At 39.8% G+C, this 25,246-nt stretch overlaps 1 protein-coding gene across 1 annotated transcript in view; it reads left to right on the forward strand.

Moving 5' to 3' along the window:
- Positions 1 to 25,246, forward strand: part of LOC124031413 (calcium/calmodulin-dependent protein kinase type 1-like) — a 94,568-nt gene that overhangs the window by 25,905 nt on the left and 43,417 nt on the right. Inside the window, exon 2 of the mRNA XM_046342625.1 lies at positions 4,845 to 4,958. Coding sequence (XP_046198581.1) covers positions 4,873 to 4,958 — 86 coding nt within the window. The 5' untranslated portion in view covers positions 4,845 to 4,872. The remainder of the gene's footprint in view (positions 1 to 4,844; positions 4,959 to 25,246) is intronic.

Below are 25,246 nucleotides of genomic sequence, written 5' to 3' on the forward strand. Positions count from 1 at the left end.
TGACAAGAATCTCATGTTAAATATTCTTGAATCAATATGGCTACAGGTTCATCTGCATCACCTAAAACCCATTCTGGCTTTAGGTGAGGCACATGAATGAAATCATCAATATGTATTGATCACATCTTTACTAATGCTGCAGAAATTAGCTTGAAAGCAGTATCCAAATCCATCGGATGTAGTGATCACAATATAGTTGCCATATCCGTGGCCTCCAATTGCTCTTAAATACAAGTAAAACTAAATGCATGCTCTTCAACCGATCGCTACCTGCACCTACCCGCCTGTCCAACATCACTACTCTGGACGGCTCTGAATACGTGGACAACTACAAATACTTAGGTGTCTGGTTAGACTGTAAACTCTCCTTCCAGACCCATATCAAACATCTCCAATCCAAAGTTAAATCTAGAATTGGCTTCCTATTTCGCAACAAAGCATCCTTCACTCATGCTGCCAAACATACCCTTGTAAAACTGACCATCCTACCAATCCTCGACTTCGGCGATGTCATTTACAAAATAGCCTCCAATATCCTACTCAACAAATTGGATGCAGTCTATCACAGTGCAATCCTTTTTGTCACCAAAGCCCCATATACTACCCACCATTGCGACCTGTACGCTCTCGTTGGCTGGCTCCTCGCTTCATACTCGTCGCCAAACCCACTGGCTCCATGTCATCTACAAGATCCTGCTAGGTAAAGTCCCCCTCATCTCAGCTCGCTGGTCACCATAGCATCTCCCACCTGTAGCACACGCTCCAGCAGGTATATCTCTCTAGTCACCCCCAAAACCAATTCTTTCTTTGGCCATCTCTCCTTCCAGTTCTCTGCTGCCAATGACTGGAACGAACTACAAAAATCTCTGAAACTGGAAACACTTATCTCCCTCACTAGCTTTAAGCACCAACTGTCAGAGCATCTTACAGATTACTGCACCTGTACATAGCCCACCTATAATTTAGCCCAAACAACTACCTCTTTCCCAACTGTATTTAATTTATTTATTTATTTTGCTCCTTTGCACCCCATTATTTTTATTTCTACTTTGCACATTCTTCCATTGCAAAACTACCATTCCAGTGTTTTACTTGCTATATTGTACTTACTTTGCCACCATGGCTTTTTTTGCCTTTACCTCCCTTCTCACCTAATTTGCTCACATTGTATATAAACTTGTTTATACTGTATTATTGACTGTATGTTTGTTTTACTCTATGTGTAACTCTGTGTCGTTGTATCTGTCGAACTGCTTTGCTTTATCTTGGCCAGGTCGCAATTGTAAATGAGAACTTGTTCTCAACTTGCCTACCTGGTTAAATAAAGGTGAAAAATAAATAAATAAATAAATCTAGGAAAACCGAAGTTTCAAAGGATGGGCCTAATATACTATATAAGAGGTCATACAATAAGTTTTGTAGTGATTCCTATGTTATTGATGTAAGTAATATTTGTTGGTCTGTGGTGTGTAATGAGAAGAAACCAGATGCTGCACTTGACATATTTATGAAATTTCTCATCCCAGTTACTGATAACCATGTACCCATTAAGAAATTGACTGTAAAAATGGTTTAGTCCCCTGGATTGATGAGGAATTGAAAAATGGTATGGTTGAGAGGGATGAGGCAAAATAAATGGCAAATAAGTCTGACTGCACAACCGATTGGCAAATGTACCGCAAATTGAATAATCATGTGACTAAACTGAATAAAAAGAAGAAGAAACTACACTATGAAACAAAGATAAATGAAATAAAGAATGATAGTAAAAACTTTGGAGCACCTTAAATGACATTTTGGGCAAGAAGGCACACTCCGCTCCATCATTCATTGAATCAGATGGCTCCTTACTCACGAAAAATATTGCCAACTGCTTTAATTATTTTTTTCATTGGCAAGACTAGCAAATGTAGGCATGACATGCCAGCAACAGACACATGCATACAAACACACAATACGCACTATACACACACATACACATGGATTTTGTGTTGTAGAGGGCACACACTTAATGTGTTGTGAAATCTGTGTTGTGCAATCTGTTGTGAATATATTGTAATGTTTTTAAAATTGTATAACTACCTTAATTTAGCTGGAACCCAGGAAGAGTATGGGGATCCATAATAAATACAAATGGCAGCCTGCAGTACCCCGGTCAACCTTAAATTTGACTTATTCAATGAAACGGGGCAGCACTGGGCTAGCCTGCAACTTCACTCCCTGGAGTAGCAAAAACTGTGCATGTTATGTTTCCATGAGACGCTGTCTTAACCGACTTCATTTGGCCAATGCACTATTGAGTCTTCACATTGGAATGAATGGTGTTGCGTGATCAATGGATTTGTTCATTCATATATAGTCATTGGTGCTATGTCTGAAATCACCACACAATGTTACAAATTTAAAAAACATTCTATGTATTATCTAGTCTGACTTGCGTATCTAAAATGTTGAATTACATATCTCTACATTTTGAGATAGTATCGGAAATGGCCTTCCATTGTTTTACGTGGCTCAGTGAAGCCGGCAGCTACCGCGACAATTTCATGATGTAAGAAGCTGTTACTGCAATTTCAGATAAAAACTCAATAAAACAAGTATCAAATACAGTGCCTTCAGAAAGTATTCATACCCCTTGACTTATTCCGCATTTTGTTGTTCCAGCCTTAATTCAAAATGTATTCAATATATTTTTTTCTCACCCATCTACACACTATACCACATAATGACAAAGTGAAAACCTGTTTTTATTTAATTTTTCAAATGTATTGCAAATTAAATACAGATATCTGTTTTACACAAGTATTCACACCCCTCAGTCAATCCATGTTAGAATCACCTTTGGCAGTGATTTATCTTAAAAAACTCCCTAGACCTTGTCGGTGACAAGCATACCCATAACATCATGCAGCCATCACCATGCTTGAAAATTTGAAGAGTGGTACTCAGTGATGTGTTGTGTTGGATTTGTCCCAAACAACTTTGTATTCAGGACGTAAACTGAATTTCTTTGTCACATTTTTTTGCAGTTTTACTATAGTGCGTTATTGCAAACAGGATGCATGTTTTGTAATATTTGTATTCTGTACAGGCTTCCTTGTTGTCACTCTGTTGTTAAGGTTAGTATTGTGGAGTAACTACAATGTTGTTGATCAATCATCAGTTTCTCCTTTCACAGCCATTAAACTCTAACTGTTTTTTGAAAGTCACCATTGGCCTAATGGTGAAATCCTTGAGCGGTTTCCTTCCTTCCTCTCCTGCAACTGAGGTAGGAAGGATGCCTGTATCTTTATAGTAACTGGGTGTATTAATACACCATCCAAAGTGTAATAAATAACTTCACCATGCTCAAAGGGATTTTCAATGTCTGCATTTCTTTTAACCCATCTACCAATAGGTGCACTTTTTCGCGAGGCTTTGGAAAACCTCCCTGGTCTTTTTGGTTGAATCTGTGTTTGAAATTCAATGCTCGACTGAGGGACCTTACAGAAAGTTGTATGTGTGGGGTACAGAGATGATGTAGTCTTAAACAAATAATGTTAAACACAGAGTTACTCCATGCAACTTGTTATGTGACTTAAGCACATTTTTACTCCTGAACTTATTTAGGCTTGCCATTACAAAGGGGTTGAATAATTATTCTCAAAACATTTCAGATTTTCATTTGTAATTTATTTGTTCACATTATGGGGTATTGTGTGTAGACCAGTGATACAACATTTTAGTCAAGGGTTGTGAATACTTTCTGAATGCACTGTATAAGGAAAATCTCTATACATTTCAGCTGTTTCAAAAACTTTGCTGTGCATTTACTGTTAATACTGTATGAGTGTTGAGCTCAATGACACAATTCTGTTTACACTGCCCTGCTCGGAGGGGGGCAACTGTCGGGCGAGTATTGTGCGCGATCCCCAGAGGTAGCGCTCGGTATGTGATCGTTTTGCAAGTTTACCCAACAGTACTGTCTCGAGAATCGATACCTCTCGAAAATACATTGTGAAAATGTTCTTAGACAGTGCCAACAGAACAGGCTTCAGGCAGTCTGTGTTTTGGTGATAGCAGAGAAGTTAATCTGAGAATAGTGGAGTAAGCTCTGATATAACATTTTTGTCAAAATGGTCTGGTGGGATTTGGAATGTGATAACAATAGCCCACTGGCAGCTTGGGGAGGGATTCTGTCTGTGAGATCTAATTATAAGTAAAACACATTGTATAATGTTTGACCTGGTTGTTTTATTGGTTGATTCATAACCACATCTATTGCCGTTTAAAAGTCTGCATTGTTATGGACCTGCAAAACTATTCTGTCGGATAATAAGTGTTACACCATAACACTTTAACACTCCTAGTTAACAAAAGCCACTGGCAACTGAGAGTGCGAGTGAGTATGTCAACTATAGTTACAAAAGTTACTCATTTTTGGTGCACAGACTGGTAAGAATAGCAATAAGAGATGTTGAAGGGAAGCTTAAATTATGTTCATTCAGGATTATGAGGTAAAGGAAGAGTAGGACTGACTGCAAACCCTCGTCACCTGAATCAATTTTTAGAAGTTTTTACATTCTTGGTGACATTCTAATGGTTTTAAGTGTCTGACAGCTCACTTTATCAGACTTAGTTTCCAGGTAAGTCTAAACCATTTGTGTGTCAATCAAAAGGTGCCAATAGTGTAGAATGACAAAGCTATTCTGTTATCATCAAAAACAAGAACCCTTATTCTTTCAATTACAATTAATACCTAGACAAATATTTGGGTACACAACTATCCCGAAAGAGTGTTTGTCTGACCAGTTTTTCCCCCATGTTGAACAGTGAGTGATTTAAGTTTCCCTCCTCTTCTCCAGTATTGTATCCAACCACCAGAAAAGAAAGATGCCTTTGGGTGACGATGGACATTCTTGGAAGAAGAAAACCTCAGATGTTAAGGAGAATTTCGACTTCAAGGAGATCCTGGGGACGTAAGTGTTGAAATCATATCTCACTAAAGGACCATTCTGTTGTTGAGGATATAGTTTAATAGTTAATATACAGTATAACTAGCATGCATGGGTCTGGGCCTTTTGCTATCTCTCTGCTCATTAAAACACCATAAAGAGTTCACACGGAACATTTAGCAGTGTTATTCAGATTCAGGCTACAACATTATTAATACAGAGGGACATTTGCATGCCTTTTCTGTACCTCTACCTTTTTGCATGTTTAACACTGACTGACGACCTCTTTAGGTATATTGGTCATGTTTAATGGAGGCGTGTGGGTTGAAAGTTGCTAATAGAGTCTATTAAAGTTTGAGTGATTGGGGGATATTCTCTTCAGTGAGCTCAGATCAGGACTCTACCTTGACGACATGCTCATGATTGGTTACTATTAATGCTGAGGTCTACTAGCCTATTGAAGAAAATTAGCCCATGGTTTTAGATTACACTGTTGTGTGTATCTAGGCTCTCGTGTCCTTAGTACGAGTCGGTCTGGTCCAGTTGATAATGTATTCTAACATCAGAACCTGCCTTGCTCTGAGCAGTACTTTGATGTGTTACATGTATTTTCACTGAATTATAAATGGCCCAGGGGGATTTTGCACTTTTGCTTTTCATATTTAGCTTTTTGTTGTTGTTGTATTTTCCAGAGTGTGTTGTGTTTCATGTCTGTATGTGATTTGAGTGGAAAGGACATCACTGGCGTTCTAGGTATTCTGGGCCACATCAAGTATGAAAGTGCAAGCTAAAATACTGTACATTGTCAGAGATGTTACATTTTTATAGAGCTGACATCAGCTGTGCTATTTTGACATGTTCCCTGATGGGTGAGAACATTCTTCAGTGATGTTGTTTCCCTGCCCTTTCTCTGACTTGGAGAGAGAGAGGAACCAAAAACTACAGGAGAGACAAACTATATTCATGCTGGGACCACTTATAGTGAGGAACCATACATTAATACATAAAAAGGCCTTACAAGGGAAATAAATATTATTATATTATTATATTATATATATTATTATTATTATTATTATATATTATTATATTATTATTATTATTATTATAAATATTTTATCAATATCTTGCTTAGCTCAGGCCTTTGCTAAAGAGGAATGAGAGGTTGAGCGAGACTGAATGCCTAACATATACGAGGAGCAGACAGAGAATAGACAGGAAACATGCAATCAGGGGGCCAGCTGTAGCTCCATACAATCCGGTGTTCAGAGAGACATCCCGTGCTTGGTCAGTGCCAGTTGTAGCGTGAAGTCTGTCCTTTCAACAGCTCTGTGTTTAGGTTCGAGGGGGTCGGCCTTCTACACTAAAGTGTTGACTAATCCAGTGGACAGGGCCTTTCATTTAGCCCCGAATGGTGGATGGGTGGCTTTGTTTCTCCCCTCAACAGTGATGATGAGAATATTGTTCCCTGAGTGTTTGTGGGTCTGTCTGCGTGTATCTGATCTAAAGAGGGTTTAATACCTGCAATGTTTTTTCCTGATTCTAAATCTAATTGATGTAAAAGAGTGGTTAACAAGCCCTTGGGATGTACACAGAGAGCTAATATTAATAATATGCATGTCAATCTCTCCTGGCTCAAAGTGGAGGAGAGATTGACTTCATCAAGTCCAAAACAGACTATGTAAGGCGCACAGTACTACATGGAACTCTATTCCACATCAAGTAACTCATGCAAGCAGTAAAATTTGATTTAAAAAACCGATACAAAAAACACCTTATGGAACAGCGGGACTGTGAAGCAACATAGGCACAGACACATGCATACACACACACTATAATATATGCACTATACACACACGAACACATGGATTTTGTACTGTATACAATTGAAGTCGGAACTTTACATACACCTTAGCCAAATACATTTAAACTCAGTTTATCACAATTCCTGACGTTTAATCCTAGTATAAATTCCCTGTTTTAGGTCAGGTAAGATCACCAATTTATTTAAAAAAATATGTCAGAATAATAGTAGAGAGAATTATTTATTTAATATTTTATTTCTTTCATCGCATTCCCAGTGGGTCAGGAGTTTACATACACTCAATTAGTATTTGATAGCATTGCTTTTAAATTGTGTCAAATATTTCGGGCAGCCTTCCACAAGCTTCCCACAATAAGTTGGGTGAATTTTGGCCCATTCGTCCTGACAGAGCTGGTGTAACTGAGTCATGTTTGTAGGCCCCATTGCTCGCACACACCTTTTCATTTCTGCCCACACATTTTCTGTAGGATTGAGGTCAGGGCTTTGTGATGGCCACTCTAATACCTTGACTTTGTTGTCCTTCAGCCATTTTGCCACAACTTTGGAAGTATGCTTGGGGTCATTGTCCATTTGGAAGACCCATTTGCGACCAAGCTTTAACTTCCTGACTGATGTCTTGAGATGTTGCTTCAGTATATCCACCAAATTTTGCTTCCTCATGATGCCATCTATTTTGTGAAGTGGACCAGTCCCTCCTGCAGCAAAGCACCCCCACAACATGATGCTGCCACCCCCGTGCTTCAGAGTTGGGATGGTAATCTTCGGCTTGCAAGCCACCCTCTGTCAGAGTCGTGTGTATAGGTGGCAGGGAAGTCAGGCGCAGGAGAGTCAAACGGAGTGTAAATGGAGTCTTTTAATATAAGTCCACTTAACATGCCCCAAACACTAAATACATACATACATAAACGAACATGGGTACGAGGACCCGTCGCACACCTATACAACATAAAACAACACTTGACATAAAACAATCTCTGACAAAGACATGAGGGGAAACAGAGGGTTAAATACACAACATGTAATGCATGGGATTGAAAACAGGTGTGTGGGAAGACAAAAAAAAACCAATGGAAAATGAAAAATGGATCAATGATGGCTAGAAGGCCGGTGACGTCGACCGCCGAGCACCGCCCGAACAAGGAGAGGCAACGACTTCGGCAGAAGTGGTGACACCTCTAAACATAACGATGATCATTATGGCCAAACAGTTATATTTGTGTCTCATCAGACCAGAGGACACTTCTCCAAAAAGTATGATCTTTGTCCCCATGTGCAGTTGCAAACCATAGTCTGTCTTTTTTATGGCGGTTTTGGAGCCGTGGCTTCTTCCTTGCTGAGCTGCCTTTCAGGTTATGTTGATATAGGACTCATTTTACTGTGGATCTAGATTATTTTGTACCTGTTTCCTCCAGCATCTTCACAAGGTCCTTTGCTGTTGTTCTGGGATTGATTTGCACTTTTCACACCAAAGTACGTTCATCTCTAGGAGACAGAGCGCGTATCCTTCCTGAGCGGTATGACGGCTGTGTGGTCCCATGGTGTTTATACTTGCAAACTATTGTTTGTACAGATGAATGTGGTACTTTCAGGCGTTTGGAAATTGCTCCCAATGATGAACCAGCCTTGTGGAGGGCTGCAACTTCTTTTTCTGAAGTCTTGGCTGATTTCTTTTGATTTTCCCATGATCAAGCAAAGAGGCACTGAGTTTGAAGGTAGAACTTGAAATACATCCACAGGTACACCTCCAATTAATGTAAACTTTTAACCCACTGGAATTGTGATACAGTTAATTGTAAGTTAACTTCTTCGAGGTAGGGGGCGCTCTTTTAATTTTTGGATAAAAAACGTTCCCGTTTTAAACAAGATATTTTGTCACGAAAAGATGCTCGACTATGCATGTAATTGACAGCTTTGGAAAGAAAATATCTGTGAGTGCCCCAGAACTAATGCTACAGGCGAAACCAAGATGAAGTTTCATACAGGAAATGCCCCAGATTCTGAAGGCGCTGTGTTCCAATGTCTCCTTATATGGCTGTGAATGCGCCAGGAATGAGCCTGCCCTTTCTGTCGTTTCTCCAAGGTGTCTGCAGCATTGTGACGTATTTGTAGGCATATCATTGGAAGATTGACCATAAGAGACTACATTTTCCAGGTGTCCGCCCGGTGTCCTGTGTTGAAATTATTGCGTAATCTCTAGGTCCATGCGCGTTCCATTTCTTCAGAAGAGAATGTCAACTGCCACGAAGGATTTATCATCGATAGATATGTGAAAAACACCTTGAGGATTGATTCTAAACATCGTTTGCCATGTTTCTGTCGATATTATGGAGTTAATTTGGAAAAAAGTTTGCGTTTTAATGACTTAATTTTCATTTTTTTCTTACCCAAACGTGATGAAGAAAATGGAGCGATTTGTCAACACAAATAATCTTTTTTGCTATCTAACTGAGTCCCCTCATTGAAAACATCTGAAGTTCTTCAAAGGTAAATGATTTTATTTGAATGCTTTTCTGGTTTTTGTGAAAATGTTGCATGCTGAATGCCAGGCATAATCCTATGCTAGGCTATCAATACTGTTACACAAATGCTTGTTTTGCTATGGTTGAGAAGCATATTTTGAAAATCTGAGATGACAGTGTTGTTAACAAAAGGCTAAGCTTGAGAGCAAATAGATTTATTTCATTTCATTTGCGATTTTCATGAATAGTTAACGTTGCGTTATGCTAATGAACTTGCGGTTAGATTTACACAATCCTGGATACAGGTTTTTTTCGTAGCTAAACGTTATGCAGAAAACGGAGCGATTTGTCCTAAACAAATAATATTTCAGGAAAAACTGAACATTTGCTATCTAACTGAGAGTCTCCTCATTGAAAACATCCGAAGTTCTTCAAAGGTAAATTATTTTATTTGAATTCTTTTCTGGTTTTTGTGAAAATGTTGCCTGCTGAATGCTAACGCTAAATGCTATGCTAAATGCTACGCTAGCTATCAATACTGTTACACAAATGCTTGTTTTGCTATGGTTGAGAAGCATATTTTGAAAATCTGAGATGACAGTGTTGTTAACAAAAGGCTAAGCTTGAGAGCTAGCATATTGATTTCATTTCATTTGCGATTTTCATGAATAGTTAACGTTGTGTTATGGTAATGGGCTTGAGGCTGTAGTCTCGATCCCGGATCCGGGATGGCTCGACGCAAGAAGTTAAATCATTTGTCTGTAAACAAGCGTTGGAAAAATTGACACAACAATAGTTGGCTTGATTACCTACAACGATGAGACAGCCTACAGGGAGGAGGTGAGGTCTCTGGGAGTGTGGTGCCAGGAAAATAACCTCTCACTCAACGTCAACAAAACTAAGGAGATGATCGTGGACTTCAGGAAACAGCAGAGGAAGCACCTCCCTATCCACATTGATGGGACTGCAGTGGAAAAGGAGAAAGCTTCAAGTTCCTCGGCGTACACATCACTGATAAACTGAAATGGTCCACCCACATAGATGGTGTGGTGAAAAAGGCGCAACAGCGCCTCTTCAACCTCAGGAGGATAAAGAAATTTGGCTTAACACCTAAAACCCTCAGAAACTTTTACAGATGCACATTTGAGAGCATCCTGTCGAGTATCACCGCCTGGTATGGCAACTGCACCGCAAAACACTCCAGAGGGTGGTGCGGTCTGCCCAACGCATCACCGGGGGCAAACTTCAAGCCCTCCTGGACACCTACAGCACCCGATGCCATAGGAAGGCCAAACAGATCATCAACGACATCAACCACCCGAGCCACTGCCTGTTCACCCCGCTATCATCCAGAAGGTGAGGTCAGTACAGGTGCATCAAAGCTGGACCGAGAGAGTGAAAACAGCTTCGATCTCAAGGCCATCAGACCGCTAAACAGCCATCACTAGCACATCAGAGGCAGCTGCCTAAAGACATAGATTAGAAATCACTGGCCACTTTTAGAAATGGATCACTAGCCACTTTAATAATCTTTAAGTATCTAGCATTACTCATCTCATATGTATAAACTGTACTCCACACTATTCTATGATATTTTAGTCACTTTTAAATTGTGTTTACATATTGCATCCCCCATTTTATATGTATATACTGTATTGTATTCTATACTACACCACTGACTGTTAAATAGCCATCTCCAGCACATCAGAGGCTGCTGCCTATAGACATAGATTAGGAATCACTAGCCACTTTAATAATGTCTCCGTATCTTGCATTACTCATCTCATATGTATAAACTGTACTCTATACTATTCTACGGTATCTTAGTCACTTTAATTGTGTGTACATTTTGCATTGCCAATCTCATATGTGTATACTGTATTCTACACTATGCCACTGTATCTTAGTCCAATGCTGCTCTGACATATATGTAGTATATACATTCTTTATCCATTCCTTACTTAGATATACATTTATTTTGGGTGTTCATTGTGAAACTGTTAGATATTACTTGTTAGATATCACTGCACTGTCGCAATACACCCGCAATAAGATCTGCTAAACACGTGCATGTGACCAATAAAACCTGTCTTCAGACTGCTGAATAATCTGTGTTCTGATCTCTTCTTGGTGGCAGGATAATGGAATCAGTCTAAAGCTATTATCCCGTTGAGCTGTTTAAAAGGCTTTTGTGTACAGTCCTGCACGTTTCAACATGGCATTTGAAGCAATGTCACTTGGGAATGTGTTAAAAAAAAACCTGGATCAAAAAAGGGGTTAGCTAAGAGAAAATGTTGAAATTTTAAAGCAAAATTCCCCCAAATCTACAATACATATTCTGCCATGGACCTGAGAGAAAATGTTGCAGATTTAAAGCTAGTTTCCGTCAATTCTATGCATTTTGCTATGGATAATGCTGTGTTCTTTTTCTCAAATATAATAACTAAATGAATACTGCTAAATTCATTGTTTTGGGAATTTTCAAAAAGCCAGCATCCCGGAGTTGCCTCTTCACTGTTAATTTTGAGACTGGTGTTTTGCGGGTACTATTTAATGAAGCTGCCAGTTGAGGACTTGTGAGGTGTCTGATTCTCCAAATAGACAATTTAATGTACTTGTCCTCTTGCTCAGTTGCGCACCGGGGCTTCTCACTCCTCTTTCTATTCTGGTTAGAGGCAGTTTGTGCTGTTCTGTGAACGGAGTAGTACACAGTGTTGTTTGAGATTTTCAGTTTCTTGGCAATTTCTTGCATGGAATAGCCTTCATTTCTCAGACCAAGAATAGACTGATGAGTTTCAGAAGAAATTATTTTTTTCTGGACATTTTGAGCCTGTAATTGAACCCACAATTGCTGATGCTCTAGATACTCAAATAGTCTAAAGAAGGCCAGTTTTATTGCTTCTTTAATCAGAACAACAGTTTTCAGCTGTGCTAACATAATTGCAAAAAGGGTTTTCTGATGATCAATTAGCCTTTTAAAATTATAAACTTGGATTAGCTAACACAACGTGCCATTGGAACACAATGTAGATATTCCTTAAAAATCTGCCGTTTCCAGCTACAATAGTAATTTACAATATTAGCCATGTCTAAACAGTGATGTTATTTTAATGGGATTTTTTTGTTGCTTTTCTTAAAAAAAAACTGGACATTTCTTAAGTGACCCAAAATGTTTTAATGGTAGTGTGTATATATATATAATCTTTACAGTACCAATCAAAAGTTTGGACACACCTACTCATTCAAGGGTTTTTCTTCATTTTTACTATTTTCTACATTGTAGAATAATCAATACTATGAAATAGCACATATGGAATCATGTAGTAGCCAAAACATGGTTAACCAAATCAAAATATTTTTGATATTGGAAATTCAAAGTAGCCACCCTTTGCCTTGTGACAGCTTTGCACACTCTTGGCATTCTCTAAACCAGCTTCATGAGGAAGTCGCCTGGAATGCATTTGAATTTACTTTAAAAAACCAGGACATTTCTAAGTGACCCAAAATGTTTTAACGGTAGTGTGTATATATATAATCTTTACAGTAACAATCAAAAGTTTGGACACACCTACTCATTCAAGGGTTTTCTTCATTTTTACTATTTTCTACATTATAGAATAATCAAAACTATGAAATCACATATATGGAATCATGTAATGACCAAACAATTGTTAACCAACTCAAAATATATTTGATATTGGAAATTCAATGTAGCCAACCTTTGCCTTGTGACAGCTTTACACACTCTTGGCATTCTCTAAACCAGCTTCATGAGGAAGTCACCTGGAATGCATTTCAATTAACAGGTGTGCCTTGTTAAAAGTTAATTTGTGGAATTGAGCCAAGCAGTTGCACTGTGACAAGGTAGGGGTGGTATACAGAAGATAGCCCTATTTTTTAAAAGACCAAGTCCATATTATGGCAAGAGAAATTACAGTCAGTCAATCCTGAAAATGTCAAGAACTTTGAAAGTTTCTTCACGTGCAGTCGCAAAAACAGTCAAGCTTTATGATGAAACTGGCTCTCATGATGACCAACACAGGAAAGGAAGACCCAGAGTTACCTCTGCTGCAGAGGATAAGTTCATTAGAGTTACCAGCCTCAGAAATTGCATCCCAAATAAATGCTTCACTGAGTTCAAGTAACACACACATCTCATCATTAACTGTTCAGAGGAGACTGTGTGAATCAGGCCCTCATGGTCAAATTGCTGCAAAGAAACCACTCCTAAAGGACACCAATAATAAGAAGAGACTTGGTTGGGCCAAGAATCACGAGCAAAGGACATTAGACCTGTGGGAATCTGTCCTTTGGTCTGATGATCTCCACATGTGTTGTTCCCACCATGAAGCATGGAGGAGGAGGTGTGATGGTGTTGGGATGCTTTGTTGGAGACACTGTCTGGGATTTATTTACAATTCAAGGCAGACTTAACCAACATGGCTACCACAGCATTCTGCAGTGATAAACCATCCCATCTGGTTTGCGCTTAGTGGGACTCTAATTTGTTTTTCAACAGGACAATGACCCAACACACCTCCAGGCGGTGTAAGGGCTATTTGACCAAGAAGGAGAGTGATGGAGTGCTGCATCAGATAACCTGGCCTCCACAATCACCTGACCTCAACCCAATTGAGATGGTTTGGGATGAGTTGGACCGCAGAGTGAAGGAAAAGCAGCCGACAAGTGCTCAGAGTATGTGGGAACTCCTCCATTCCAGGTGAAGCTGGTTGAGAGAATGCCAAGAGTGTGTAAAGCTGTCATCAAGGTAAAGGGTGGCTACTTTGAAGAATTGAAAATCTGAAATATTATTTTATTTGTTTATTACTTATTTGGTTACTACATGATTCCATATGTGTTATTTCATAGTTCTGATATCTTCACTATTATTATACAATGTAGAAAATAGTAAAAGCAAATAAAAACCCTTGAATGAGTAGGTGTGTCCAAACTTTTGACTGGTACTGTATTTTCTTTTTTTACTCTACTCTGTTTACAATGGCAGAACCATTCCTGGTGTTATCTCTACACTGCTTGTCTCTTATTTGACTCTATTTGCATCCTTTACATTCATAGCTTCTGTCAGTTCTAGCTTGAGCCTACTCTATTTTGTGTGAAGTGTCATGTTTTTTGTGAATCACAAAGAAACCAGGAGGTTATTATCTATATTTTATTATTAAATAATGTCCTTTGCCATGCAGTTTCTATTCTAAATATCAGGTAAATATTTGCCAAATAAAGGATAACAATATGAGTATTTCCTCTATGTTTTTTTAAATGTTTTATTTCACCTTTATTTAACCAAGTAGTTGAGAACAAGTTCAGAACAAGTTCTCATTTACAATTGTGACCTGGCCAAGATAAATCAAAGCAGTTCGACACATACAACGACACAGAGTTACAAATGGAGTAAAACAAACATACAGTCAATAATACAGTAGAAACAAGTCTATAAACGATTTGAGTAAATGAGGTGAGATAAGGGAGATAAAGGCAAAAAAAGGCCATGGTGGCAAAGTAAATACAATATAGCAAGTAAAACACTGGAATGGTAGATTTGCAGTGGAAGAATGTGCAAAGTAGAAATAAAAATAATGGGGTGCAAAGGAGCAAAATAAATAAATAAAATAAAATAAATACAGTAGTGCAGTAATCTGTGAGCTGCTCTGACAGCTGGTGCTCAGAGCAAGTGAGGGAGATAAGTGTTTCCAGTTTCAGAGATTTTTGTAGTTCGTTCCAGTCATTGGCAGCAGAGAACTGGAAGGAGAGGCGGCCAAATAAAGAATTGGTTTTGGGGTTGACCAGAGAGATATACCTGCTGGAGCGCGTGCTACAGGTGGGTGATGCTATGGTGACCAGCGAGCTGAGATAAGGGGGGACTTTACCTAGCAGGGTCTTGTAGATGACATGGAGCCAGTGGGTTTGGCGATGAATATGAAGCGAGGGCCAGCCAACGAGAGCGTACAGGTCGCAATGGTGGGTAGTATATGGGGCTTTGGTGACGAAACAGATGGCACTGTGATAGACTGCATCCAATTTGTTGAGTAGGGTATTGGAGGCTATTTTGTAAATGACATCGCCGAAGTCGAGGATTAGTAGGATGGTCAGTTTTACAAGGGTATGTTTGGCAGCATGAGTGAAGGATGCTTTGTTGCGAAATAGGAAGCCAATTCTAGATTAACTTTGGATTGAAGATGTTTGATGTGGGTCTGGAAGGAGAGTTTACAGTCTGACCAGACACCTAGGTATTTGTAGTTGTCCACTTATTCTAAGTCAGAGCCATCCAGAGTAGTGATGTTGGACAGGCGGGCAGGTGCAGGCAGCAATCTGTTGAAGTGCATGCATGTAGTTTTACTTGTATTTAAGAGCAATTGGAGGCCACAAAAGGAGAGTTGTATGGCATTGAAGCTTGCCTGGAGGGTTGTTAACACAGTGTCCAAAGAAGGGCCAGAAGTATACAGAATGGTGTCGTCTGCGTAGAGGTGGATCAGAGACTCACCAACAGCAAGAACGACATCATTGATGTATACAGAGAAGAGAGTCGATCCATAGAGACTGCCAGAGGTCCGGACAGCAGACCCTCCGATTTGACACACTGAACTCTATCAGAGAAGTAGTTGGTGAACCAGGCGAGGCAATCATTTGTGAAACCAAGGCTGTTGAGTCTGCCGATGAGGATGTGGTGATTGACAGAGTCGAAAGGCTTGGCAAGATCAATGAATATGGCTGCACAGTAATGTTTGTTATCGATGGCGGTTAAGATATCGTTTACGACCTTGAGCGTGGCTGAGGTGCACCCATTACCAGCTCTGAAACCAGATTGCATAGCAGAGAAGGTATGGTGAGAATCGAAATGGTCTGTAATCTGTTTGTTGACTTGGCTTTTGAAGACCTTAGAAAGGCAGGGTAGGATAGTTATAGGTCTGTAGCAGTTTGGTTCAAGAGTGTCCCCCCGCCTTTGAAGAGGGGGATGACCGCAGCTGCTTTCCAATCTTTGGGAATCTCAGACGACACGAAAGAGAGGTTGAACAGGCTAGTAATAGGGGTGGCAACAATTTCTGCAGATAATTTTAGAAAGAAAGGGTCCAGACTGTCTAGCCCGGCTGATTTGTAGGGGTCCAGATTGTGCAGCTCTTTCAGAACATCAGCTGACTGGATTTGGGAGAAGTAGAAATGGGGAAGGCTTGGGCGAGTTGCTGTGGGGGGTGCAGTGCTGTTGACCGGGGTACGGTTAGCCAGGTGGAAAGCATGGCCAGCCGTAGAAAAATGCTTTTTGAAATGGTCAATTATAGTGGATTTATCAGTGGTGACTGTTTTTCCCCTCTTCAGTGCAGTGGGCAGCTGGGAGGAGGTGTTCCTATTCTCCATATGGACTTTACAGTGTCCCACAACTTTTTTGAGTTAGTGTTGCATGAAGCAGATTTCTGCTTGAAAAAGCTAGCCTTGGCTTTTCTAACTGCCTGTTTATAATGGTTTCTAACTTCCCTGAAAAGCTGCATATCACGGGGGTTGTTCATTGCTAATGCAGAACGCCATAGGATGTTTTTGTGTTGGTTAAGGGCAGTCAGGTCTGGGGAGAACCAAGGGCTATATCTGTTCTTGGTTCTAAATTTCTTGAATGGGGCATGCTAATTTAAGATGGTTAGGAAGGCATTTTTAAAAATAACCAGGCATCCTTTACTAATGGGATGAGATCAATATCCTTCCAGGATACCCCGGCCAGGTCGATTAGAAAGGCCTGCTTGCTGAAGTGTTTCAGGGAGCGTTTGACAGTGATGAGTGGAGGTCGTTTGACCGCTGACCCATTACCGATGCAGGCATTGAGGCAGTGATCGCTGAGGTCTTGGTTGAAGACAGCAGAGGTGTATTTAGAGGGCAAGTTGGTTAGGATGATATCTATGAGGGTGCCCGTGTTTACGGCTTTGGGGAGGTACCTGGTAGGTTCATTGATAATTTGTGTGAGATTGAGGGCATGACGCTTAGATTGTAGGATGGCTGAGGTGTTAAGCATGTTCCAGTTTAGGTCGCCTAGCAGCACGAGCTCTGAAGATAGATGGGGGGCAATCAGTTCACATATTGTTTCCAGAGCACAGCTGGGGGCAGAGGGTGGTCTATAGCAGGCAGCAACGGTGAGAGACTTGTTTTTAGAGAGGTGGATTTTTAAAAGTAGAAGTTCAAATTGTTTGGGTACAGACCTGGATAGTAGGACAGAACTCTGCAGGCTATCTTTGCAGTAGATTGCAACGCTGCCCCCTTTGCAGTTCTATCTTGTCTGAAAATGTTGTAGTTTGGGTTGAAAATTTCAGAATTTTTGGTGGTTTTCCTAAGCCAGGATTCAGACATAGCTAGAACATCCGGGTTGGCAGAGTGTGCTAAAGCAGTGAATTAAACAAACTTAGGCAGGAGGCCTAATGTTAACATGCATGAAACCAAGACTATTACGGTTACAGAATTCATCAAAAGAGAGGGCCTGGGGAATAGGAGTGGAGCTAGGCACTGCAGGGCCTAGATTCACCTCTACATCACCAGAGGAAAATAGGAGGAGTAGGATAAGGGTACGGCTAAAAGCAATGAGAATTGGTTGTCTAGAACGTCTGGAACAGCGAGTAAAAGGAGGTTTCTGGGGGCGATAAAATAGCTTCAAGGTCCAGACAAAGGTATGGTAGGATGTGAATACAGTGGAGCTAAACCTAGGTATTGAGTGATGATGAGAGAGATATTGTCTCTAGAAAAATAATTGAAACCAGGAGAGTGTGGGTGGTGGAACTAATAGGTTGGATAAGGTATAGTGAGCAGGACTAGAGGCTCTACAGTGAAATAAGCCAATAAACACTAACCAGAACAGCAATGGACAAGGCATATTGACATTAAGGAGTGGCATGCTTAGTCGAGTGATCAAAAGTGTCCAGTGAGTAGTGAGGTTGGTTGGGGTCACGGCGATTCAGACAGCTCGCCGGGCCATTGGTAGCAATCTAGCATAGGATGGAGGTCTGTTTTTAGCCACCTCGTGCGTTTCCGTCTGTAGGATTAGTGGGGTTCCGTGTGGTAGTGGGGATCAATCCAATTCGCAAAAGAAATAAATATATATATGTATATATATATATATATATATATATATATTTATTTATATATATATATATAAAAAAAGATATAGTTATAGAGGCACAAGAAAAGAAAAATAAATGTCTGGTGACAGTGCAAACATAGTGGAATGGTAAAGCCTTATTGATACATTAGCACTGAGCGATGAACTGTTCCAATGAAACAGGATGTTTACATAAGGTGCATTGACATTAGACATACATTATTTGAAGTTTCCATTAAGTACACACTTGGATCCCTGTTAGTGAGGGTTTAAACATCATCCATAACACAGTTTACCTAATGTAGCCCAATGATACCTTGTGTTCCCGATGCTCCTATGTTGGTGCCGGTATAAGTATTTGACTGGGATATTTCTACCACAGTGCTTGTCTCATTCCTATCATCGTGATGTTGGTCAAACATTTTGGGTAAACCCCCTTTTCTCTTTAATTCAGTTGTTACACATTTTTTAGATAAAGTTGTTTATGTGATGAGTATGTTCAGGTTTCCTTTCCTCCATATCCCCTGGTCTGCTGATGGGGTTGTCCACATGTTTATGGAAAGATCACCAGCTCACCAGGATGTCAGCTAAGAGTTCCCTGTTGGCTGGTTGTCTTAGCAACAGGAGGAGACACTTTCCATATGGACTCTAACAATCACTATGGAAACAAAGTTTGTATTTGCTATTAATAATCCTGGTGTGTGATTGTGTGAGCATTGTGAGGGGCGGTGAAGTCTCCTCATTGTATACACTGTTGAATGTCTCTGCTAGGAGCAAAGCTGAATTCCTGGAGACTCCCTCTTTGACGTTCTTTCACAAATAGGCCTTATAAGGGATGTGTGTGTGTGTGTGTGTGCGTGTGTGTGACTCCCTCCCACCCTCCACCCCCTCATGCCATCCCTTTGTAGCAGAAATTCTCTGATCATGGCCTCAGTTTGTGTCCTCGGCGGTGTTTTGATCTTATTCAGCCCCACTCCACAACACAATAGCTGACTGATCAATCTGCCCTTAACAAGTTCAATGAATGGATGTATCTGTTATTTTTTTCATTCATAGTAATGAAGCACTCTAATGACAAAACATTTAAATAATTGAAATTCTAATTCAGGCCATTGTCTACCACCTACCCACTGATGTATTCTGTCACACAGAGGGAGGCTGATGAGGCTTACTGGGGAGAACAGCTTCCTTGCTACTCACTGTATTGGTCCACATTGAAACAGGTACTGATGTGCCTCTCTAAGGATGTATTGAGTCCCATTAAGTGTATATTTGTCAGTACTAGTAATGAATGTGACTTAATGTGGAGAGTTCGTAAAGGTGACTTTGAACAATGCCTTTTCAATGATAAACTGTGTTTGTGTGTGTGTGTGTTAATCTGTGTTGTTGTGTGTATGTGTGAGTGTCCTGCCGCTGCCGCATGTGTTTCTGTAATTAAAACATATCTGGTTAAATGATGCACACACAGTTAACATCACAACAACTAGGACTGGACGATATGGCCTGAAAATCATATCTCAATTTGTTTTTAAACGTATGGCCGATTCACAATATATATATACTGATTAAACAATATATATATATATATATATATATATATATATATATGAATTCAGGATTTGTGAAGTTATACCTAGACTAAATAAAAGTATAAGACCCACTAATAATGTCATTTTTATATCAAAATAGTTTAACCTACTGTTTTTGTTGCAATAATCACTGATCTGTAGTGCGTACGGCCCAGTACATCACTGGGGCCAAGCTTCCTGCCATCCAGGACCTCTATACCAGGCGGTGTCATAGGAAGGTCCTAAAAATGTCAAAGACAGCCACTCTAGTCATAGACTGTTCTCTCTGCTACAGCACGGCAAGCGGTACCAGAACACCAAGTCTCGGTCCAAAAGGCTCCTTACCAGCTTCTACCCCCAAGCCATAAGACTGCTAAATAGTTAATCAAATGGCTACCCAAATCACATTATCCCTAACTACAGTGGTTGCGTGCTTACATCGCGGGACTTAGAGGTACCCAGTGTCATGGCTTCATTGCTCCAGACCATCACAAGGGGGAGTTAGAGCACTAATTATGCATTTGGGTCCCAAGGTTTTTATATGACCAATCATATCGAGTGGTTCCAATGGCGAATTTGACGCGAGTCAATGTTCCCTGGGTGAAGATGGCTGACAAAACATTACGGCGAAACTAAATGTAAGTAGTTATACTGTGTTAAGCAAAACATTTACAATTGAGAGGAATATGTTAGTTAATGTAGAGACAAACGCTTGTGCATATTTTGGTCATAAAGTTAATTTTCGAAAATCGCTATTTATTTATCTATTTAGCAAGTTATCTGACAAGCTAACATTAGCCAGCTAGCTAGCTAGTATTATGACATGAGAATGAATTTGTAATTTGTGTTGTTTAATGTTTTAGGGACTCCTGAGGAAACCAGCATACCAGGCTGTCGTCTTGTGAAACAGTGAATGTGAAGAATCTAGCTAGCTAAAGCATTTACTGCAAATTGAATGTACAATTATGTGAGCTTGCCTTGCAATCCAGCTGAAGTAGCATAACTAGCTAACTATTTACTTGCTTAGTGTAGTGGATGCTAAAAAATAACTGTATGCCTATGGATGTGTGGCTAGCTACAGTATGTAGCCGATCTGTGTATGGACCCTTAAACGTTTGGTATGAATATTAGTTCAGAACCTATCTATGAACCTCAGCTGTCATAGTTGTTGTATCAGCTTCAAGTCTGAATGGAATTAATTAACGCTATTGATATAGTAGAATATAATAACTTTATTTTGCCATGTATGCAAGTCCTATATACATGTACTGTAGTTATTACCACGCATGAGATCCCCACATTGTAGCCTGTACATTGAATATATTCACTGATCATGTACTCTTCCTTGGCAAATAAAGGTGGGGTTCAGGTATGAACCTCTGAGACGTTATTTATCAGTCATATCAAACTCAAACGTTCTTTGAAGGATGCTGTGTCTGCATGTATGTATTACAATTATACACTTCAACAGTATTTACCACTCCTGCTCTTGGGACATCAATGATTACACATTGTAACTATGCAATAGACTAGAAACATGATTTAAGTAAAGGCTGATTTGTAATTCATATATACAGAAATATCTAACTCCCTTCATCTGCATTAATCTGAGGACACAGGATAGTATTTCAATGAGATACTTAATTTCAACCAGTGGAGAATGTGAAACGCTTTATTGAAACACTAGCAGCCATGGTAGATTGGTCACGGAAGTCAGAAGAGCAATAGATTCAATCGTTTACCTTTGATGATCTTCGGCTGTTTGCACCCAAGAGACTCCCAGTTACACAATAAATGTGCCTTTTGTTCCATAAAGATTATTTTTATATCCAAAATACCTCCATTTGTTTGGCGCGTTATGTTCAGAAATCCACAGGCTCGAGTGGTCACGACATCGCAGACAAAAATTCCAAATAGTATACGTAATGTCCACAGAAACATGTCAAACGTTTTTTATAATCAATCCTCAGGTTGTTTAAAAAAGTATATAATCGATAATATATCAACCGGGACTGTCGCTTTTTCAGTAGGAGAGGGAGAGACAATGGCTGCCCCACTCTGTTGCTCAAGCAAAACTCTGCGAACACCCAGCTATCCACTGACGCGATGTTATCTTCCTCGCTCATTTTTCAAAATAAAAGCCTGAAACTATGTCTAAAGACTGTTGACACCTTGAGGAAGCCATAGGAAAAGTAATCTGGTTGATATCCCTTTAAATGGAGGCAAGGCATCCAATGGAACAGAGAGCTTTCAGGAAAAACAGCACTTCCTGGTTTGATTTTCCTCAGGTTTTCGCCTGCAATATCAGTTCTGTTATACTCACAGACAATATTTTGACAGTTTTGGAAACTTTAGAGTGTTTTCTATCCTCATCTGACAATTATATGCATATTCTAGTTTCTGGGTCTGAGAAATAGGCAGTTTCAAATTGGTATGTTTTTTAGCCAAAAACGAAAATCCTGCCCCATACACTCTTAAGAGCGGGTGAGGTGGTGATGACGAGACTGGCTTCCTCTCTCACATCAAAACATATAATAATTAAAAACATACCTGCAGATGAGAGACAGATGGATAGAGAGAGAGCATGATTAACCTCTAATGACTCCCCATCCCGCATGAGGGAGCGTAATCATCGCCCGACACTAATTAGCATAACGCAACCGACATAAATATTCCTAGAAAATATTCCTATTCATGAAAATCACAAATGAAATATATTGAGACACACAGCTTAGCATTTTGTTAATCACCCTGTCATCTCAGATTTTCAAAATATGCTTTACAGCCAAAGCTAGACAAGCATTTGTGTAAGTTTATCGATAGCCTAGCATAGCATTCTGTCCAGCTAGCAGCAGGTAACTTGGTCACGGAAATCAGAAAAGCAATCAAATTAAATCGTTTACCTTTGATGAGTTTCGGATGTTTTCACTCACGAGACTCCCAATTAGATAGCCAATGTTCCTTTTTTTATATTTTTGTAGGCGAAATAGCTCCGTTTGTTCTTCACGTTTGGCTGAGAAATCGCCCGGAAATTGCAGTCACGAAAACGCCAAAAAAGATTCCAAATTAGCTCCATAATATCGACAGAAACATGGCAAACGCTGTTTATAATCAATCCTCAATGTGTTTTTCAAATATCTATATGATACTATATCCATCGGGACAATTAGTTTGTCAGTACGACCAATTGGAGTAATGGCTACCTCTGTATTTTACGCGAGAATCTCTCTGGGAGCATCAGGTGACCACTTGCGCAATGTAGCCGCTTACGGGTATTCTTTAACATAAATGTGTAAAACTACGTCACAATGCTGTAGACACCTTCGGGAATACGGAGAAAGAGTAATCTGGTGGATCCCATTCACTGCTCAATGGGGACGCATAGGAACGCAGCGCTTTCAAAACATATGAGGCACTTCCGGATTGGATTCTTCTCAGGCTTTCGCCTGCAACATCAGTTCTGTTATACTCACAGACAATATTTTTACAGTTTTGGAAACTTTAGAGTGTTTTCCATCCTAAGCTGTCAATTATATGCATATTCTAGCATCTTGTCCTGACAAAATACCCCGTTTACAACGGGAACGTTTTTTTTTTCTCACAAAAATGAAAATACTGCCCACTAGTCAGAACAGGTTCAGCCTTGTTTTTTTTTATTCTAACACAGTCAGTCATCATAATCATCAGGAGGTGAAATGTAAAACTGACCTTGGATCCTTAACTCTGTGACTACTACATCTCTATCTGTATTTCAATGTAAAGCATCTCTTAAATAATATTCCTGTTGACCCGACCAAGTGACCTTTCACCTAAGATCATGCTGTGCCCTCTGTATCTGCCAGTTCAGATGCTGGAGGGGTTCACCAACACAGTTGATATAACCTAGAGGATTTAGGGAGAAGGGGGAGAGGGATGAAGTGAAGGATAGAAACGGTTATTGTGTGCGTGAGTGGTCTCACCTGGTGTCCACACTAAGTGGCTACAGAGTACTTTATGCTGAAAAACAGACACAAGGACAAACAATAGAAGATCATGTCAATAGAAGATACTGTATGTGACGCAGACACCTATCAGAGTGTATGTGAAACATTTAAATATAGAGGGCTATGTGTCTCACCACTTGGTTTTTGCAAGGCTAACCCCCAGGGAAATCACGACTTGGCAGCAACAGATAGCCCAGTGAAAATGGCTGTGTTTATGTGGTGTAAATCTGAAAATTAGCAGCTGACATCTTAAGTTTTTTTTAAATTAATACACGTGAGACAGGTTCCATGTACAACAAAACAGGCAGAGAGGAAGAGAGAAAAACACAGAACAGTTTAATTACCTCTGGTTATGGACACTTTTGCCAGCAATAATGTGTCCATGGCCTGTTCCTCGGACAGTGAACATCTGTGAACATACATTTTCGACCCCATATGACGTGGCCTGCAAGATAGTTAGATTAATTTAACTTAAAATGGTGAGAACAGGCGTTCGTAGCTGAATGCTTTTGGTTAGCTTGAGAATAATAATTGCATGATTTATCATTCCACGGTATGTATGTATGTAATGTAGTAGAATGTTATGAACCAACACTGAATCGTAGGAGCTAACTACTAGCAATGTAAAAGTTGGATGGAAGAACGCCCAGTGCTGCTTACCTGAGATGTCATCATCACACAGTCCTTCTTCGTAGGTGTCCGCTATGTCTTCCTTTGTGTCGGAGAAAAGTTGCTTTCAGAACAATTATTTTTGATTGAATTTTTTTAAAGTTTTGCTCTCGACAATTAGACAAATGTACCTACATAGTATATAACAATTTGCCTGTGAATAACCACACCTTCATATAAACGTGCTACTGTATGCAAAATTGTTGACGCACAACCAAAGATGCTGCCATATCCTGCCAGCATGCCCTGAGACACTCAAGAATGATGACGCATGGAAGAGGGAAAGGAACGAGATGAGAACAATAACAATTTGTTGCAAGTTGGGGAGGGGGGCTAATAACTGAACAATAGAACTATTCAACCTTTACTAAAGAATAGTATATTAGCCGAGCTAGCTGTGAAACCCCCCCTCCTATCACAGACCAGATTTGCCCTAATGACCAAGGGGTAGCTTGCTACTCAATGTAATAAAGTAATGCCTTTTCAAATAAGTTACCTTACACGTTATGTTGGCTGACAATTTGTTAGCTATTTTTTCCCTTACGAACCATATAGCATATCATTACAGCAGTATGTACCGGTATGTTAGCTAGCTACGTAATGTTAGTAGTTATACATCTAACTACCCAACGTTTATTGACTTGATTATTCCCGTCATTCTTAGCTTAGGTAAATGGTATAGTTGTTGTGTGTTCTCAATGGACTTGCACTCAATGGGTGCTTTCG

Source organism: Oncorhynchus gorbuscha, linkage group LG03, assembly GCF_021184085.1.
Source record: "Oncorhynchus gorbuscha isolate QuinsamMale2020 ecotype Even-year linkage group LG03, OgorEven_v1.0, whole genome shotgun sequence".
Lineage (NCBI taxonomy): Eukaryota > Metazoa > Chordata > Actinopteri > Salmoniformes > Salmonidae > Oncorhynchus > Oncorhynchus gorbuscha.